The sequence below is a fragment of the Loxodonta africana genome, chromosome 4, assembly GCF_030014295.1.
Source record: "Loxodonta africana isolate mLoxAfr1 chromosome 4, mLoxAfr1.hap2, whole genome shotgun sequence".
NCBI lineage: Eukaryota > Metazoa > Chordata > Mammalia > Proboscidea > Elephantidae > Loxodonta > Loxodonta africana.
In genome coordinates this window covers 30782039-30795917 of record NC_087345.1, presented here as the reverse complement: position 1 = coordinate 30795917, position 13879 = coordinate 30782039, and the positions used below count along the sequence as shown (strand labels likewise).

The 13879-nt window shown below is 36.3% G+C and overlaps 1 protein-coding gene across 2 annotated transcripts in view; it reads left to right on the top strand.

The window, feature by feature from the left end:
• The window catches only part of SCYL2 (SCY1 like pseudokinase 2), a 90276-nt gene that overhangs the window by 72180 nt on the left and 4217 nt on the right, over positions 1-13879 (top strand). Inside the window, exons 14-17 of one of the 2 annotated variants that reach the window (XM_010599607.3) lie at positions 10139-10239; positions 12264-12330; positions 12472-12564; positions 13639-13758. In XM_010599607.3, coding sequence (XP_010597909.1) covers positions 10139-10239; positions 12264-12330; positions 12472-12564; positions 13639-13758 — 381 coding nt within the window. Of the gene's footprint in view, positions 1-10138; positions 10240-12263; positions 12331-12468; positions 12565-13638; positions 13759-13879 lie in introns of both variants that reach the window. The other variant, XM_003405287.4, reaches the window with a different exon arrangement.

Sequence of the window (13879 nt, the reverse complement as noted above, 5' to 3'; positions counted from 1 at the left end):
ATCATTTTTGGTAATGTTTTGTATTCTGTTTATGCCTTGTATTAGGGCTCCTAGGGTTGTCCCAATTTTTTCTTCCATGATCTTTATCGTTTTAGTCTTTATGTTTAGGTCTTTGATCCACTTGGAGTTAGTTTTTGTGCATGGTGTAAGGTATGGGTCCTGTTTCATTTTTTTGCAAATGGATATCCAGTTATGCCAGCACCATTTGTTAAAAAGGCTATCTTTTCCCCAATTAATTGACACTGGTCCTTTGTCAAATATCAGCTGCTCATAGGTGGATGGATCTATGTCTGGGTTCTCAATTCTGTTCCATTGGTCTATGTGCCTGTTGTTGTACCAGTACCAGGCTGTTTTGACTACTGTGGCTGTATAATAGGTTCTGAAATCAGATAAAGTGAGGCCTCCCACTTTCTTCTTCTTTTTCAGTAGTGCTTTGCTTATCCGGGGCTTCTTTCCCTTCCATATGAAATTGGTGATTTGTTTCTCTATCCCCTTAAAATATGACATTGGAATTTGGATCGGAAGTGCGTTAAATGTATAGATGGCTTTTGGTAGAATAGACATTTTTACTATGTTAAGTCTTCTATCCATGAGCAAGGTATGTTTTTCCACTTAAGTATGTCCTTTTGAATTTCTTGTAGTAGAGCTTTGTAGTTTTCTTTGTATAGGTCTTTTACATCCTTGGTAAGATTTATTCCTAAGTATCTTATCTTCTTGGGGGCTACTGTGAATGGTATTGATTTGGTTATTTCCTCTTCGGTGTTCTTTTTGTTGATGCAGAGGAATCCAAGTGATTTTTGTATGTTTATTTTATAACCTGAGACTCTGCCAAACTCTTCTATTAGTTTCAGTAGTTTTCTGGAGGATTCCTTAGGGTTTTCTGTGTATATAATCATGTCATCTGCAAATAGTGATAACTTTACTTCCTCCTTGCCAATCTGGATACCTTTTATTTCTTTGTCTAGCCTAATTGCCCTGGCTAGGACTTGCAGCACGATGTTGAATAAGAGCGGTGATAAAGGGCATCCTTGTCTGGTTCCCGTTCTCAAGGGAAATGCTTTCAGGTTCTCTCCATTTAGAGTGATATTGGCTGTTGGCTTTGCATAGATGTCCTTTATTATGTTGAGGAATTTTCCTTCAATTCCTATTTTGGTAAGAGTTTTTATCATAAATGGGTGTTGGACTTTGTCAAATGCCTTTTCTGCATCAATTGATAAGATCATGTGGTTTTTGTCTTTTGTTTTATTTATGTGATGGATTACATTAATGGTTTTTCTGATATTAAACCAGCCTTGCATACCTGGTATAAATCCCACTTGATCAGGGTGAATTATTTTTTTGATGTGTTGTTGGATTCTATTGGCTAGAATTTTGTTGAGGATTTTTGCATCTATGTTCATGAGGGATATAGGTCTGTAATTTTTTTTTTTTGTAATGTCTTTACCTGGTTTTGGTATCAGGGAGATGGTGGCTTCATAGAATGAGTTGGGTAGTATTCCGTCATTTTCTATGCTTTGGAATACCTTCAGAAGTAGTGGTGTTAACTCTTCTCTGAAAGTTTGGTAGAACTCTGCAGTGAAGCCGTCCGGGCCAGGGCTTTTTTTTGTTGGCAGTTTTTTGATTACTGTTTCAATCTCTTTTTTTGTTATGGGTCTATTTAGTTGTTCTACTTCTGAATGTGTTAGTTTAGGTAGGTAGTGTTTTTCCAGGAATTCATCCATTTCTTCTAGGTTTGCAAATTTGTTAGAGTACAGTTTTTCATAATAATCTAAAATGATTCTTTTAATTTCATTTGGTTCTGTTGTGATGTGGTCCTTCTCGTTTCTTATTCGGGTTATTTGTTTCCTTTCCTGTATTTCTTTAGTCAGTCTAGCCAATGGTTTATCAATTTTGTTAATTTTTTCAAAGAACCAGCTTTTGGCTTTGTTAATTCTTTCGATTGTTTTTCTGTTCTCTAATTCATTTAGTTCAGCTCTAATTTTTATTATTTGTTTTCTCGGGTGCCTGATGGATTCTTTTGTTGCTCACTTTCTATTTGTTCAAGTTGTAGGGGCAGTTCTCTGATTTTGGCTCTTTCTTCCTTTTGTATGTGTGCATTTATCGATATAAATTGGCCTCTGAGCACTGCTTTTGCTGTGTCCCAGAGGTTTTGATAGGAACTATTTTCATTCTGGTTGCTTTCTAAGAATTTCCTTATTCCCTCCTTGATGTCTTCTATAACCCAGTCTTTTTTCAGGAGGGTATTGTTCATTTTCCAAGTATTTGATTTCTTTTCCCTAGTTTTTCTGTTATTGATCTCTAGTTTTAATGCCTTGTGGTCTGAGAAGATGCTTTGTAATATTTCGATGTTTTGGACTCTGCAAAGGTTTGTTTTATGATCTGATATGTGGTCTATTCTAGAGAATGTTCCATGTGCGCTAGAAAAAAAAGTATATTTTGCAGCAGTTGGGAGAGTTCTGTATAAGTCAATGAGGTCAAGTTGGTTGATTGTTGTAATTAGATCTTCCGTGTCTCTATTGAGCTTCTTACTGGATGTCCTGTCCTTCTCCGAAAGTGGTGTGTTGAAGTCGCCTACTATAATTGTGGAGGTATCTATCTCACTTTTCAGTTCTGTTAAAATTTGATTTATGTATCTCGCAGCCCTGTCATTGGGTGCATAAATATTTAATATGGTTATGTCTTCCTGATCAATTGTCCCTTTTATCATTATATAGAGTCCTTCTTTATCCTTTGTGGTGGATTTAAGTCTAAAGTCTATTTTGTCAGAAATTAATATTGCTACTCCTTTTTTACTTATTGTTTGCTTGATATATGTTTTTCCATCCTTTGAGTTTTAGTTTGTTTGTGTCTCTAGGTCTAAGGTGTGTCTCTTGTAGGCAGCATATAGATGGATCGTGTTTCTTTATTCAGTCTGTGACTCTCTGTCTCTTTATTGGTGCATTTAGTCCATTTACATTCAGCGTAATTATAGATAAATAAGTTTTTAGTGCTGTCATTTTGATGCCTTTTTATGTGTGTTGTTGACAATTTCATTTTTCCACATACTTTTTTGTGCTGAGGCGTTTTTCTTAGTAAATTGTGAGATCCTCATTTTCATAGTGTTTGACTTTATGTTAGTTGAGTCGTTATATTTTTCTTGGCTTTTATCTTGAGTTATAGAGTTGTTATACCTTTTTGTGGTTACCTTATTATTTACCCCTGTTTTTCTAAGTAAAACCCTAACTTGTATTGTTCTGTATCGCATTGTATCACTCTCCATATGGCAGTTCAATGCCTCCTGTATTTAGTCCCTCTTTTTGATTATTGTGATCTTTTACCTATTGACTTCCATGATTCCCTGTTATGTGTATTTTTTTTTTAATTAATCTTAATTTGTTTGTTTTTGTGATTTCCCTATTTGAGTTGATATCAGGACGTTCTGTTTTGTGACCTTGTGTTGTGCTGATATCTGATATTATTGGTTCTCTGACCAAACAATATCCTTTAGTATTTCTTGTAGCTTTGGTTTGGTTTTTGCAAATTCTCTAAACTTGTGTTTATCTGTAAATATCTTAATTTCGCCTTCATATTTGAGAGAGAGTTTTGCTGGATATATGATCCTTGGCTGGCAGTTTTTCTACTTCAGTGTTCTGTATATGTCGTCCCATTCCCTTCTTGCCTGCATGGTTTCTGCTGAGTAGTCTGAACTTACTCTTATTGATTCTCCCCTGAAGGAAACCTTTCTTTTCTCCCTGGCTGGTTTTAAAATTTTCTGTTTATCTTTGGTTTGGGCGAGTTTGATGATAATATGTCTTGGTGTTTTTCTTTTTGGATCAATCTTAAATGGGATTCGATGAGCATCTTGGATAGATATCCTTTCGTCTTTCATGATGTCAGGGAAGTTTTGTGTCAGGAGTTCTTCAACTATTTTCTCTGTGTTTTCTGTCCCCCCTCTCTGTTCTGGGACTCCAATCACCCGCAAGTTATCCTTGTTGATAGAGTCCCACATGATCCTTAGGGTTTCTTCATTTTTTTAAATTCTTTTATCTGATTTTTTTTCAGCTATGTTGGTGTTAATTCCCTGGTCCTCCAGATGTCCCAGTCTGCATTCTAATTGCTCGAGTCTGCTCCTCTGACTTCCTATTGCGTTGTCTAATTCTGTAATTTTATTGTTAATCTTTTGGATTTCTACATGCTGTCTCTCTATGGATTCTTGCAACTTATTAATTTTTCCACTATGTTCTTGAATAATCTTTTTGAGTTCTTCAACAGTTTTATCGGTGTGTTCCTTGGCTTTTTCTGCAGTTATCCTAATTTCATTTGTGATATCTTTAAGCATTCTGTAAATTAGTTTTTTATATTCTGTATCTGATAATTCCAGGATTGTATCTTCATTTGGGAAAGATTTTGATTCTTTTGTTTGGGGGGTTGGAGAAGCTGTCATGGTCTGCTTCTTTAAGTGGTTTGATATGGATTGTTGTCTCCGAGCCATCACTGGGAAACTAGTTTTTCCAGAAAACCCGCTAAAAAAAAGTGCAGTCAGATCCCTATCAGAGTTCTCCCTCTGGCTCAGGCTATTCAGATGTTAATGAAGCCGCCTGGGGAGGGTGGGGGAGGGAACAGAGAGATAGGAGAGTAGCACCTCAGAATATAGCCAGAGTTGCTTGTCTTGCTTGGAATGACTATTATATCTGAGATTCCCGTGGGGCGCGTCGCGTATGTGTGCTGTCTGTGTGGAGATTGCCCCCGGGGGGTCTGGCCCGCTTGAGTCACGGTCAGATCCTCCGCTTCCAGCCCCATGCCCAGCGTCAAGGCTCCCCTACTGGGACGGTGTACTCTCGACTCCAAAATTAGTCGCTGCCTCCTGGGAACTTCTCGTCCCTCCAGCCGCGTGGCCGTGCCACCTCAGCGAACCAGTTGGGCCCCCTCCCGGGGTTAGTTCAGTGGGTGGAGCAGCTCCCCGTGCTTGTGCCGTGACCGAGTGTCCCAGCTGGGACGCTGTTCTCCCTGCTCCAATACCAGTCGCTGCCTCCCGGGGAATTCTCCTACCGGCTGCGTCCCACGCCGCCCGCGTGACCCGGCTGGGCCCCATCCCAGGGTTAGTTCAGGGGGGTGGAGCAGCTCTCCGTGTTTATGCCCTTCCTGCGTCCAGTCCAAATCCCGGCGGCACGGTTCCCCGGCTGGTATGCTGCTCTCCCCGTTCCAAGACCAGTCACTGCCTCCTGGGGACTTCTCCTACCGGCTGTGTCCCACGCCTCCCGCGGAACCGGCTGGTCCCCCTCCCGGGGTTAGTTCAGCGGGGTAGAGCAGCTCTCTGTGCTTGTGCCGTACCTGACTGGTACGCTGGCTCCAGGCTCTGAAAACAATCGCTGCTTTCCCGTATTAGTTCGATCTCCATCTCTAAATCTGTGTTTGTTGTTCAGGGTTCGTAGATTGTTATGTATGTGATCGATTCACTTGTTTTTCCGTGTCTTTGTTGTAAGAGGGATCCGAGGTAGCGTTTGCCTAGTCCACCGTCTTGGCTCCGCCCCCCATATCTTGAAATTTTTAATCAAGATTTTTTCCCTTTTTTGAGAATGTAGAATTGGACCTATAGTAATAATTTCTTAGAAGATTTATGCAAGGCTTGGAGCCAGATAACTCAGGGTCAGAATCTGTAATTGAGAATAGAAGACCTTGATTCCAATTTCTATAGTCTGATCAGAGCAGGGTTAAAGGAAATAGGTTGTATTGTGGTTATGTGAGGGGCCTACTCTTCATATTTTGGAGAAAACTAAAGTCTCCTTTACTAATCCGTAAGATCCTTGTGGAAAGGACTATGTTGTCATCCTTGTAACCAGCACCTGGAACAGTGACTGGCGCAGAGTACATGTTCAATAAATGTTTGAATTAATGAGGAAAAAATTAATAAATATTTATCAGTACTTTTAGGTAATATATGTATATATATATATAATCCATTCTTGAACAGTTGAGTCTTTGTGATTGAAAAGATATGTGAACAATCCTTGAATTAAGAAAAAGCAACAGGGGTTTATTATGCAAAAAGTGCAGTTGTTGTTCAGTGCTGTTGAGTTGATTTCAACTCATAGCGACCCCATGAGACAGAGTAGAACTGCCCCATAGAGTTTTCTAGACAAAAAGTACAGTAGATGCCATTTTCATTTAAGCAACCGTGAACAGGTAATAATATTGGCCCTAGTTTAAAAGTTCGTACATGGCACTAGTATTTTGTTGAAATGAACGCCTTTCCACTGGATTGTATCTCACATATACAGAGACGGTTTTACTCAGTGCCAAACCTTCACTGCTTAGTAAAGTGACTGGCTCATACTAGGGACTCAAATAGTGACTAACGAGTAGCATATTGAAAGATAGCTTTGCAGGGTGTAGGCAGAAGTAGTTAACGACTGATAAAAATCTTAATGGAATTAAAAGCTAAGAACAAAGAATTCTAAGGAGAGGACTTTTCTTGCCTTCCCAAGCATCTTTGATCTCAGGAACGGGTAATGAGACTGGATAGAAATGGAGAAAATAGTACTAACGACAAAGTGTAAGTGCTTTGTTTATTCACTGGCACCTCAATAGAAGATTCATGCAGAAGTTTATAGTTGAGCTTCAGTCAGAAAACAGTAGGGAAGAGATAATTCAACTGATTTATTTTACTTTTCCTCATTGATAATTTGTTTTAATAAGCCGTGGAAAAGTTTAGCATCTACTATTTTTTTTGTTATTTTTCAATGTTAAATCTGTTTTTTTATTGCAGAAATGTATTTATGCACAACTGCTTTGTCTTTAGTGTAGGAGTAAATAAATTGAAAGCGGTTGAAACTTTACCTGAAGCTTCTTTGCAATTATCACTAAATCCAGAACCAGAGGGCCCTTTAGAGATATAATCTTGGCTGCTCCTTTTTACAGAAAGAGTTGCCCAGAGTCATTCAGCTATTATGAAAAGGAAATCTGATGTAGAAACTGGTTACATGCCTGTTTGTCTACATTATATTGCTCACAGTCCCTAAATAGGTGTCTGTATAGATAGGTGTGTATGAGTTTAATAAAAGCATTGTTTGAGAGAAACAGATAATATCCACCTTCTCTGTATAGTTGTAATTTCAGGGGAATTTTATGCAACTTGATTAAGAAGAAATCCATTGATGTTAGGATCTGTAATTTGCATTTGAGTGTATCTTAGATTTCTAGAACTGAGCCTGCCTGTAAAGTACTGTTAGGCTCAGAATGGTGAAAACACTATTAGTCTCTTACAGTAAAACCTGGGAAAGGGGGCATAAGGGTAAGGCAGAAGCCTGTCAGAAAAGGAAAACTCAAATGTTTTCTACTAAAAATTGGTAACCCTGTCAAAGGTGGAAAACTTGGAAGACCTGAAAAACAAGGCAGTCCTGTTGAGTTTCAGCTGTCACAGGTTTCACTGTAATGATAATTAAAAAAAAATTCAATAATCACATTTTATATAGGGTTGGAGTGAAAATACTGCACATAAGGCAAAAATCAGACATAGTCATGATTATCTTGAAAATTCCCTAAGTTGTTAATAAAGTTCAATATCAGTGGTCTCATTCCTAACTCTTCATGCAGACTGAAGTAAGGGGACTACTGAACTGACTGAAGCCGGTAGTGTCCTTGTCTCGCTATGAGTACCATTTTGCTTTCATAGCTGCCAGATCCCTAGCTATGAAAGCAAGATGGATGGAACATTATAGAATTATAGTTCCTTTGCTTGTTTTCAGGGTTTACTCCAGTCTCTTTTTAAATATTAAACCTTTGTAGCCTAAATGTTGATTGCTTGTCACGAGGATTAAATGAAATAGTGGAATCCCATCTTGCCACAGGATAAAGTCAGAGACCAAATGATAATGCCATTCCATTTTACTTCAGCAATACTTTTTAAAAATGTTTTATTTGTTAAATTTTATCCTTTGTTCTTAAGAACTTTAGGTAATTGTGAAGATCAATGTAACAAGATTTTATATCAGATTTCAAAATATTATGATCACATGAGTAAATTTGGAACTTCCTAAAGAATCTTTTCTTTCAGGATTTCTCTGGTTTGTCCCTAGCAGCTTAAAAACAACAACAACAACAAGAAAAGTAGCCATTCCAGAATAAAATACCACTAGAAAACTAATAATGCTTTCCATTTCATATAGGATTCTGGCTAAAGTAATATGAAATTATTTAGTTGATAGCTTAACAGACCAATGGATAATTTATCTTTGATCTTCCACATATGTATTAAAGCAGCAGAAGTTTTAACTGGAAATTAGAAAGAACTAATAAATATCAGGATGGTGAACTATTGAAATGGACTTTTTCTTAAATTGTATTTTTCCTTGAGGAAAATAGATGATTACCTTTCTCCAGGATAGTTTTGGCTGTTTTTCAAATTGTGAGTCATAGTGCATTAATAGAGTATAAAAAAAAAAAAAAAACCATTAGTGGGTGGAAAAATCAATTCCATAGACCACAAACATTTCTTAAAAATATTGACCAGAATAGCAAATATTAGAGTGTATTACACATAATAACCAAGTATTATTTTGTGAAACTTAAGTTTTGGTGCTTGTGTGTTTGTGTTATAATTTAAAATGAACGTCTTCTTATGAGTTGTGATCAAACAAGTTTGAAAATTACTGATTTAGGTTAGTGGTAAAAACTGTGTATGGTATTGAGGAAAGATGAGCAGGGCGTATATGTGTGTCAAAAGTAATCTGTACTGTTTGAAGTCAGGATACTGCTTACTCATGGGGGGTGGGGTCTGGTAAAGACTGGTAGGAGACATACAGAGGCTTCTGGGGTGCTGAGAATGTTCTGCGTCTTCATCTGACTGCTAGTTACGTCTGTATGTTCAGTTGTGGATTCTTTGAACTGTGCACTTATATGTATATTTTTCAGTTGGTATATTATACTTGAAATAAAAATTAAAAAAAAAAACTAATCAGAAAGTCAGTCGTGGTAAACTGCTAAGGAAATATGCCCATTGTACTTTCATGATAAGACAAAGGAGAAGCCAATGATAAGAGTGTGGTGAGATACAGTGCAGTACTGTAGAAACAAGCACAAGCTTTGGAGACAGGCTCAGTATGAATTCTAGCTCCGCCATTTAGTTTTGTAAGTTATATAATATCTCTGAGTAAGTTATTTTATCTCTCACTGAGCCTGAATTTCCTCACTTCTGAAATAGAAATTTTAGTGAACCTACTATGAATAGTTATGAGGATTAATAAAATAGCACCCAGCACAAAGATGTATTATGATTTGAGGAGGGGAGGAAAGCAGTTTCTAGATTCTTTCTGCAATATATGGTATTATTCAAAGACATTGCTTACGATGATCCTGAAGTACCATAAGAGTTATTATCATTTAACTGAAGCTTAAATTACATTAAGACATAGTATTAAGTTATACATTATTAGTGTTAATTATTTGAAAGTTGGGTTAGATACGTTTAATATTTCTGGTAACTTTTTATTTTTGTGTTAACTTTTTAGAGAAAAAGGATTATTTTAGCCAAAACTGTTATTTTTATAACAGTCTGAATAATCAGGAATTTTCCATGAATTATTAAGTAGAGTGTTTACAGATACACACAAATTTCAAACGGTCAATTTTGGATTATTCTAGGGAAATCAATATGTAATAACTGCCGGAGGTGAACTTGTATAAAAAACCAAAACAAACCAGCAAAAAACGTTACTGTTGAGTCAATTGTGATTCATAGTGACCCTGTAGGATGGAGTAGAACCAGCCCCATAGGGTTTCCAAGACTGTAATCTTTACAGAAGCAGACTGCTACTTCTTTCTCCCGTCGACCTTCCTGTTAGCAGCCGAACTCTTAACCACTGTGCTGCCAGGGCTCCTTATATAGGACCCTTCAATAATAGCTATTAGATAATTTGGGATATAAAACTCATTAAGACATGTCTTCTGGAACTTAAAAGCCTCCTGAACTATTATATGACCATCATGCAAAGGTATTGTAAAAACTGGCTATGATATCCTGAGCTTAAGTACACTTTCCTTGTTGTGACATCAGCAGTGTGAGTGAGTCGTAGTCTTGTAAAAATTAAGACTATTATCTTGATTGGTTATATTTGCTGCTAACTTGAAACATTATAACCATCTCAATTTCTTATCATACCAGTTCAACTCTTTCATTTCCGTCATAAAAGAGATGCTTAATAGATTGGAGTCTGAACATAAGACTAAACTGGAACAGCTCCATATAATGCAAGAACAGCAGAAGTAAGTAGACTGCAATTGAATTGCACATGGTTCAGCAGTGAGATTGAAGTTATATCATTAATTTTCTGGAATATGAAAGAGAAAAATTGCGAGATTTTAACTTGACCATATGTAAAACATTCTTTTAATACATTAATAAGTTGAATTGAGTTAAAATGGGGTATTGAAAATCTATTGTTATTTTTTAATACAAAAGTATAATATGTTATAATTTTAGTTTTTTCTGTACATAATGAAAATTCTATTCAGAGAAATTCCCTTGTCAGCATTGTAAATTCAGGTTGCTGATCACTAAGGGCACTACTTATAAATATTTTTTAAATCTCTGGTGTTTTGATTTCTCCCTTTGTCTTTTCCCAAACCTCTAAAACATTTATAGAGCATTCATTTCATATGTAGTACCACACTACCTACCTCTTTTTATTTTTTGGAAAGATTTTCTAAATTATTTGCAAACATTTCCAGGAGAAGAAGGGAAAGGTGAAAATGGCCAATTTATGAAAATGAAAGCTCCACTGTAATCTTTGCCCCAGAGCAAAACACATGATTTTAGGCTGCCTGTTAACATTTACTCCTGAACCAGAAGACGTCAATGAGTCAAAGAGATAGCAATCATGAGCAGGATCCTCAAATGGAAATTCTTTAGCTTCTGCCCCAGTGCAAGATGAAAGCTTCTGTAAAGTAAATATGTATAGAATGCAGTGAAGTTGAACCTAAACAAACTGTATACGTGCTAAGTATTTTGTGACATACACCAAACCCGTTGCTGTTGAGTCGATTCTGACTCATAGTGATCCTATAGGACAGAGTAGAACTGCCCCATAGGATTTCCAAGGAGTGGCTGGTGGATTCAAACTGCCAACGTTTTGGTTAGCAGCTATAGCACTTAATCACTGGGCCACCAGGGCTCCTTGTGACATGTGTGATATTTGATGGATTAACTGTATTAACATAGAAGCCCTGAAAAATAATTTTTTTCATTTATTTTGTTGTTGAGAATATATGCAGCAAAACATACAATGAGTTCATCTGTTTCTGCATGTGCAGTTCAGTGACACTGATTACATTCTTGGAATTGTACAACCATTCTCACCCTCCTTTTCTGAGTTGTTCCTCCCCCCGTCAACATAAACTCACTGCCCCCTAAGCTTTCTGTCTAATTTTTCCAGTTGCTGTTGTCACTTTGATCCCGTATAGACAGTTCTTAAAAGAGCATAATGCTCAAAGCAGACATTTTTTTTTTTTTAACCAGTTTAGCTAAACTATTGTTTGGTTTTAAGACTTCAGGGGATGTTTTTGGTTTAAGATTTAAAGATTATCTCATGGCAGTAGTTTCAAGGGTTGGTCCAGCCTCCATGACTTCAGAAAGTCTGGAGTCCATGAGAATTGGAAATTCTGTGTGTTCCTCCTTTTGATCAGGATTCTAGTAAGGATTCTCTAGAAGAATCTTTGTTCAAAACATACAGTAATGTTAGCCAGATACCATCCAGGTCTTCTGAAAAAATAATTTTTAAAAATCTATAACAAACAAAATTTTATTATCTAGTATTTGTACTTGAGGGGGAAATTAGCCTACTCTTTTTTCTGCCTTACTAAATCCTACCTGTTTTTCAAGGCATAGATCTGGCCCACATTTTGGGTGATTCTAGCATTTATTGTTAGTATCACAGCTTTTAAAACTTAAGTTCCCCATATCATATCTTGTCTCTCACTGAGATTCTAAGCTGTTTGAATGCAAGAACCATGCTTGCCTGGTTTTATGGCACTCTGAGTAAATTCTTTACTAAATCTCAAATGGTGAGTTAAAAAGAGTTTTATATACAAATGTTAAGTTTTGGGGCAAGCAGACATTAATAGTAGAAAGTAATGGAACAGCTTGTGCCTTTTCTTAAAGAATGAAGTCACAGTTTGTTTAAGGTCTAACAAATTTTCCATGTGGATAAACTATCTTTAGTATTAAGTATTTAAAAAGCATGCATTTCTGTTTATTGCTTATTTTATCATAATTCAACTCTCTCTTACAGGTCTTTGGACATAGGAAATCAAATGAATGCTTCTGAAGAGACAAAAATTACAAATGTTGGGAATCAGGTAAGAGGGCATTTAAATTAATTTTTGTAGAAAGTGCTTGACAGTATGCTTCATGGGGGGGCTTTAAATGTTTAAACAGTAAAATCACATTTTTATTGACATCTATTCAGACAGTTGACTTTTTTTTTCCAATTTCAGCAGATTGACAAGGTCTTTAACAGCATTGGAGCTGACCTTCTGACTGGCGGTGAACCAGGCAATAAGGAGGATGGGCTACAGAGTAAACATAAAGGAGTAAGTTTCTTTATTGTCCTTTTAAAATTCTCCTTTACAATTATAAAACTTACTATAAACCACAGATTTTTGGTGGGAAATAATGTTTAGCATCTTAACAAGAAATATTCTGTAATTATTTCTTGTTATTATGAGATTTAAAACTATCAGTGGAACATGCCCTGAGCCATATTGAAAATAAACATGCTTAACATTTTTAGCTTCTTTTATTACTCAACCTCCTCCATGGTAACATTTCTAGATTGCCTCACTCCTTTGTCTTTTCTACTGCACTTTGTCAATCACACTCCACAGTAAATTCCACTATGTCTCTTCTCTGCTTCTGCTCCTGTGTTGATGACTTCAGCTGCAGATTTATGCTGTCCATCTATCTTGGGCTCTCGCTGTGGTTCTTCAGCATTTTAATTTCTCTCCTACTCACTACATTCCCAACAGCTTAAGTTCCAACTTTTTTCTATTCTTTTTAGCCCAACAGCCTTACCTCTCTTCTTTCATTTCATTCCATGGTAAAATATTTTGGAATGAGCTAGATTATAGTTGAACAAGATCTCCCAAGATTCCCCAAATTGAGAATATTTTGTAGACACTAACCTATAGAGGCAAAAAATTTCCATAATTTTTTTTGACAAAATTCAAATTATAAAAATGATAGAGTGTACTTTTTTTATTTTAAATAATATATGTCTTATTGTTGAGAAAAATGCAATTATTTGGGGGGGAAGATAACATTTTGCTTTAACTTGAGTTCAGCATTAGCGTTGCCTGTCTCGCAAATCACTTAATCATATTCTCATTGTCTGAAGAAAGATTATTTTAGTTTAAAAATAACAGCGGTCATACTGGGAATGTTATTTTAGCACAAGTCCTGTAAGTTTCTGCCTAAATTTAAATTTTGTAATAATTCAAAATAAAACTTACCTGTGAAAATCACGAATACAGAAGTAGTTTGCTTTTCAGTTAAGTAGCAAATATCACAAAATGTACCAAGAAACAGTTTACCAAAAAAGAAATCATTTGTTTTAAAAATGGAATTATGAAGTTGCCCATTGGGTTTTCATTTTATTTTGTTTTAAGGCATCACTTACACTTGAAGAAAAACAAAAATTGGCAAAAGAGCAAGAGCAGGCACAGAAGTTGAAAAGCCAGCAGCCTCTTAAACCCCAAATGCACACACCTGTTGCTCCAGTCAAACAGGTCAGAGTTTATTTCCTTTGTGTATTTTCAAGCATACTACTTTTAGGGAGAAAGATAGTATAGAACTTCATCTACTATTGTTTGTATAAAAATGTATTGCAAAGAATACTTTAATATGTAG